The sequence below is a fragment of the Schistocerca cancellata genome, chromosome 6, assembly GCF_023864275.1.
Source record: "Schistocerca cancellata isolate TAMUIC-IGC-003103 chromosome 6, iqSchCanc2.1, whole genome shotgun sequence".
Taxonomy (NCBI): Eukaryota; Metazoa; Arthropoda; class Insecta; order Orthoptera; family Acrididae; genus Schistocerca; species Schistocerca cancellata.
Genome location: NC_064631.1, coordinates 77,626,045 through 77,633,083, shown reverse-complemented (window position 1 = coordinate 77,633,083; position 7,039 = coordinate 77,626,045). Strand labels below are relative to the sequence as shown.

The 7,039-nt window shown below is 42.4% G+C and overlaps 1 protein-coding gene across 1 annotated transcript in view; it reads right to left on the bottom strand.

Annotated features, from left to right (window-relative positions):
- Positions 1-1,115: 1,115 nt before the first annotated feature.
- Positions 1,116-7,039, bottom strand: part of LOC126088150 (cytochrome P450 6k1-like) — a 49,391-nt gene continuing 43,467 nt past the window's right edge. Inside the window, 1 exon segment of the mRNA XM_049906266.1 lies at positions 1,116-1,282. Coding sequence (XP_049762223.1) covers positions 1,116-1,282 — 167 coding nt within the window.

Sequence of the window (7,039 nt, the reverse complement as noted above, 5' to 3'; positions counted from 1 at the left end):
ACCTTCTATAACTACTAGCATGAGGTTTGATGAGTATTAACATCAAATTTTGGCGAGCATTCACTTTGAACATTTACATCGATAACGATTATTGAACAGTTTCGTTATCTAGTGATAATACGATTTGCGCAATAGACTCTGAACAGCTCTGATAGTACAATAGCTAATAGTAGCAGTGCTTGGTACAATAGCTAATAGTAGCAGTGCTTGGTAAAACATTTATCTGGAATTTTACGCTTTATCATTTTCAGAATATAGTGAAAATTGTTATAGTAAACTGCATTTACTATGAATCCCAGACATCCTAAATCCTCAGAGTAAAGAACTTCAATGATCAATAACTTTATTTCTCCATCAGAGTGGACACAGTGAAATTTAATTACAGGCATCACGTTTTTGCTAATCACTTTCTGGTTGCCAATATTGTAGTTAGAGAGAACGGCAACATATAATACAAAAAAAAAATTAAAATTTTCCACCCGCCGCCCCACAGCTGGTAAAACAACAGTTCAGCACACATGGTACCGAGAACATCAGAAATATTACTGCTTCTTGGAAGTATGAAAATGCGAACTTCAGTTCCTACACATTTTAGACAACAGTTAAGTTATTCAGATTATTTCATTTGTCTGAATGTCTATTTCATAAAATCACCTCAAAATGCTCTTTTACGAAAGCATAGGTCTCTGTCTTCCTGATGTACAATTTTTATACCATAGGGGCATCTCAGCATCGCTATTGTCATCTATGGGATAGGTACTCAACTGGGTGCCAGTTGTATAAAGTAACCATTAGAGGGCCACTGTGGTTTCCCTTTTAGAGAATATTACGAAGAGCAGTTGCAGTAGCAATCATCGTCTTACAGTTTAAGTGAAATACGTAGTAGTGTGTTTATTTATTAAAAATAAGTGCACAATATGTGCTAAAAGTACAATATTGAATGTCAGTTGTCTGCATCTCACGCAATAGTAATTCAAAGAGTAAAGCCGTTGTGTAAGGATTATCTACGACCTACAATGCTTAATTACGTAGACAACACAAAACACAGTAATTACAATTTCAGGCACCAATACTGATCACTTTGCTCGTGAAGGTCATTCTTCTTTGTTGCCCTCCTAGAAACGCCTTACAAACTGAAGATGGATTCCACTTTTAGCCATGAGGACTGGAGACCGTGGATGGTAAACCAGGTTTGCTACTGTCTTCTGCGTGGTTCGCACGCTATACTTAGAGAGGATGTTTGTGAGGCCCACTTTGGTTTGCAACAGGCCCATCCGCATACCTGAAACATTTATACAGATCAAATTATAGAGCTGGGGGGAGTGATTTTAAATCAGCATAAACTGTGCCTCCTCATTAGAAAGAAACTGCTTTTCTGTATCTTCCTGTCATCAAAAGTATCCGGACACCCCCAAAAACATACGATTTTCGTATTAGGTGCATTGTGCTGCCACCTACTGCCAGGTACTCCGTATCAGCGACCTCAGTAGTCATTAAACATCGTGAAAGAAAAGAATAGGGCGCTCCACTGAACTCACTGACTTCGAACGTGGTCAAGTGATTGGGTGTCACTTGTGTCATACGTCTGTACGCGAGACTTCCACACTCCTAAACATCCCTAGGTCCACTGTTTCCGATGTGATAGTGAAGTGGAAACATGAAGGGACAAGTACAGCACAAAAGCGTACAGGCCGACCTCGTCTGTTGACTGTCAGAGACCGCTGACAGTTGAAGAGGGTCGTAATGTGTAATACGCAGACATCTATCCAGACCATCACACAGGAATTCCAAACTGCATCAGGATCCACTGCAAGTACTATGGAAGTTAGGCGGGAGGTGAGAAAACTTTGATTTCATGGTCGAGCGGCTGCTCATAAGCCACACATCACGCTGGTAAATGCCAAATGACGTCTCGCTTGGTGTAATGAGCGTAAACATTGGGCGATGGAACAGTGGAGAAGCGTTGTGTGGAATGACGAATCACTGTGCACAGTGTGGCCATCTGATGGCAGGGTGTGGGTATGGCGAATGCCCGGTAAACGTCATCTGTCAGCGTGTGTAGTGCCAGCAGTAAATTCGGAGGCGGTGGTGTTATGGTGTGGTCGTGTTTTTAATGGAGGGGGCTTGCACCCCTTATTGTTTTGCGTGGCACTATCACAGCACAGGCCTAGACTGATGTTTTAAGTACCTTCTTGCTCCCCACTGTTTAAGAGCAATTCGGAGATGGCGATTGCATCTTTCAACACGATCGCGTACTTGTTCATAATGCAAGGCCTGTGGCGGAGTGGTTACACGACAGTAACATCGCTTCAGTGGACTGGCCTGCACAGAGTCCTGACCTGAATTGTATAGAACACCTTTGAGATATTTTGGAACGCCGATTTCGTGTCAGGCCTCACCGACCGAATTCGATACTTTTCCTCAGCGCATTACTCCGTGAAGAATGGGCTGCAGTTCCCCAAGAAAACTTCCAGCACCTGATTGAACGTACGCCTGCTAAAGTGGATGCTGTCATTAAAGGCTAAGGGTGGCCTAACACCATAGAGAATTCCAGCATTACCGAGGGAGTGCGCCACGAACTTGTAAGTTATTTTCAGTCAGGTGTCCGGATACTTTTGATCACATAGTGTACGTTTCAGACAGGTAAAATTCGGCCATTTGTATACTTTGACATATAGATACATTTACTCGATGAATTCCCTGGGCTTGTTATAAACGTAAGCTCTAAACGTTACTGTTGTTTGTCCGCAAGGCATATCAGAATAAGTATCCACGGATAAGGTGTCATGTGCTGGTGCTATGTAGGCATGTGCTAGGCTCCGTTTTCCTTCTTTTGCTCTCTCTCTCGTTTTTCCTTTTCTTTCTAACAACATTGGCGATATTTACTGACATCACAGAAGCCAGAGGTATCAGTTTCCGATTTTAAAATGTTTCGACTTTCAGTATGAAACCAAAATGTTAAATGTCACCTGCTTGCTTCATCTGAGGAACTCAAGGTGACAATCGCGGAAGTAACTACGGGATAGGATATTATCATGACTTATACATTAATATGCTCGTTCAACAACGTGACTTTTGCATCAGAGATGGAGGTTTCTCAATCAGGTGAGAAACTATAATTGTGTTAATTGAGAACTGGTGCTGAAATGCGCCACCGAGAAACCCGGTATTGGTTTTTAGTGTTTACATGGAATGACTTCAACGGAACGCTGCAGTGGATCCTTTTTCAACTGGGCTACTGACCAGTGGAGGGTGAAGACCGGCTGGTTCCGAGCTCCCTCTTGGTGGCCCAGGCAGCCCAACACCCCCGGCCAGACCGGAAGCAAGGAGTCACACACCGGCCTGCCAAGACACTTCATCATGCACGAAGGTAGGTGTGTTTTGTAATGTTCGAGAGTTGTGTGTTTGCAGGTAGAGGAAGTATGTGTAAAAAGTAAAAGAGGCTGCTTTCTTCACAGCATCATAGCTTGGTAATTAACTTGCTATCGTTTAAATGTCAGGCGAGGTTATAATAGTAATTCAAAATGAAGTAGCAATGTTTAACGTAATTCAGAGTTGTCACAGTAGGAAAACAATGCTTTCTTTACCACTGGTCTAGTGTAGCTCGTTCATACCTGCCAATCATTTAATTTATTCAACAGTGGGTTCTTGAAGAAACATTATGTGTTGCATTAACTAACCGAAAGCCCATTTTTAGTACACAACTGACCCCAAAATGGCAACCAACCATAGATAAACAAGCCATCCTCTTAATATATGTCCCAAGAAGGCTATGACCAGGGACGAAATACAATAAAAACAATAGCCACAAATACTGAATTTGAATTCAGCGTTATTGACAAAATTCTCTACAAAACTTGTAAAAGCAAGCCAGATCACTATAGTACCCAGTGGACACTGTAGATAGACTGCAAAGGATATTTTGTAATTTACCTGTCACAAATAAAATTTCTAGTAGAATGAGCAAAATTTTAAAGGCAAAGGGTTTTTCTTTGTCTTTATATATCCCACAGTCGCTGGGTAGATGTTTCTTTAATTCAAAAGGGAAACAAAACGGCCTTAACGGAAAAGTGTGGTTTATAAAATCATCTACCAAGAGTGTTAGTCCACTCGTATACTGGTCAGACTGGAAAGCCAATCCGTACGAGACTAAAAGTACAATATGGAAGCTAGAGATTAAAGAAGCCAGATTCATCCTTTGCCGAACACTGCTTAAACCAAAAATACAAGTATGTGGTAGATGTAGAAGGAGATGTAGAGGGAAAGGGGGTGAAGATTAAAAATATTATAAATTAAAAAAAAAACAGATGTTTGTATTCCCACATTAACTATTAAATGCGGAAAATAATTTCAATTATTCAACCCTTTTAGACAATGTTACAAACTCTACGTGCGAGGAGAACCTGGGCGCCTCTTTTATTAAAAGATAATGACAATAAGTCTCATTTCTCTGCACATACCTCCACTTCAGCGTATGTTTATACGTAATTATTGTAAAAGGTGTTCTAAGAATAGTTTTTGGATGCAAATGTAACTATGCCAAAATTGCCAACAGAGATAATTTTTATACTTTAAGTCAACGATCGGTCGATTAAGAAGTTGACGTGTTTATCCGTGCTTGGTTGCCTTCTCTGTGAACCGAGGATGTAGAATAATAACAACGTTTATGAAACACGACAAAAAAGCGTTTCATGTAGTTAAATGTAGTCAAAATATTGTAATTCTTTCAGAAGTTGTAAGGAAAGCCATGTCTTCTATCACACCCAAAAAACTGATTTACATCCACATCTATAGGCATGCTACACAAGCCGCCGTACGATGTACGGAGGAGGGTTCCACGTACCACTTACTAGTCATTTCATCTCTTGTTCCATTCGCAAACAGAGCGAGGGAAAAGGACTGTCTAGAAACCTCCGCTCGAACCCCAATTTCTCGCATCTCATCTTCGTGGTCCTTACGCGAAATGTACGTTGGCGGCAGTAGAATCGTTCTGCGATCGGTCTCAACGCCTACTAACTAAATTTCCCGAATGTTGCATCACGAAAAGTTCGTGGTCTTCCCTCCAGGACTCCCATAGTGAGTTCACGAAGCACCCCCGTAACACTTGCGTGCAGACCAAAGCTACCGTAACACATCTAACAGCGTGCCTCTCAATTGCTTCGACGTCTTTCTTTAATCTGGCCTGGTAGGGGTCCACAACACTCGAACAGTACTGAAGAATGGGTCGCAGTAGCTTTCTATACGATATCTCCTTTGTGGATGAGCTACACTTCCCCAAAATTCTCCCAATTCAACGAAGTGGAACCTTCGCCTTCCCTACTACCAACCTGACGTGCTCGTTCCATTTCATATCGCTCTGCAACGTTACGGCCACGTATTTAATCGATGTGACTATGTCAAGCAGCGCGCTACTAATGCTTCATTCGAACGTTAGATCATTTTCCCTACGCATCCGAATTAACGTATATCCTTTTTTATGCATTTAGAGCAATGTTCTATTCCCTATACGAATTAGAAATTCTAAGTCATATTGTATGCTCCTACAGTCACTCAACGACTACACCATCTTGTACACCACTGCGTCATCAGCAAACAGCCGTAAATTGCCGCCCACCCAATCCGTCAGATCATTATTCATGTATACAGAGAATAAGAGCAGTCATATCACGCGTCCCTGGGGCACTCCTCACGCTCCCCTTGTCTCTACTGAACAGTCGCCTTCAGGGACAACGAACTGGGTTCCATTATTTAAAACGTCTATGAGCAATTCACGTGTCTGAGAACCTCAACTGTATGCTCCGACCTTCGTCTGCAGTGGGGCGCCGTGTCAGATGCTGTCCGGAAATCTAGGAAAATAGAATCTGCCTGTTGCCATTCATCCATTGTTTGTAGAATATCATGCGAAAAAAAGGGCATGTGGATACCAGCAGGAGCGACGCTCTCTAAAACCACGCTGATTTGTGGCCACGTGCTTTTCTGTGTCAAGGAAATTTATTACGTTCTAGCTCGTAATATGTTCAAGAGTGTTGCAGCAAATCGATGTTAAGGTTATTGGTCTGCAATTCTGCAGGTCCGTTCTTTTACCTTTCTTATACACAGAAGTCAGCTGCGTTTTTGTCCGTTCGCTTTGGACTTTGCGCTGGGAGGGGGGGAGGGGGGGGGGGGGAGATTCACGATAGGTGGAAGCTTAATAAGGCTCCAGTGCAGCAGAGCACTCATTGTAAAACCGAACTGGGTATCCACCCGGACCTGACGACTTACTTGTTTCCAACAGTCCGCAGCTCCTGGTCGTGCGGTAGCGTTCTCGCTTCCCGCGCCCGGTTTCCCGGGTTCGATTTCCGGCGGGGTCAGGGATTTCCTCTGCCTCGTGATGACTGGGTGTTGTGTGATGTCCTTAGGTTAGTTAGGTTTCAGTAGTTCTAAGTTCTAGGGGACTCATGACCATAGATGTTAAGTCCCATAGTGCTCAGAGCCATTTGAACCATTTTGTTTCCAACACTTTCGGCTGCTTCCCTAAGCCACAGATACCTATTTCCATGTCCTCTATGCGGGAGTTTGTAAGACAGTCAAAAGACGTTATGTTTATATGATTCTCTTGCAGGAATGATTGCTTAAACGTGAAATTTAAAACTTCAGCTTCCTTTTTGCTGTTTTCTACACAACCAGACTTGATTTTACGCAGGACCATAATTTTCTCGAGTTCTTGGCAAGATCGTTCGCTAAGGTATAATGATGGAAGGTGTATGCTTACCGCACTGATGTTGCTACGGGAGCACGAATTTCTATTAATTTTTGGCTGTCAACATCTGTGTGCACTTTTTTGAACCGAGAGTGCTACAATCTCTGTTTCCTCAGCATTTTCATTATCTGATTAAAACCACAGAGAGTCCTTTTAGTTCTTAATCCACACACGCGAACATCACCGAGCCGTGTCATGCAGAATAGACCGAATTACGACGCCTCGTATCACATAAATAACTCGTGTTCTCCAGATAAAATTTTTGCTTAAGAGTATTACGCAAAGGACAGATCATTTTTA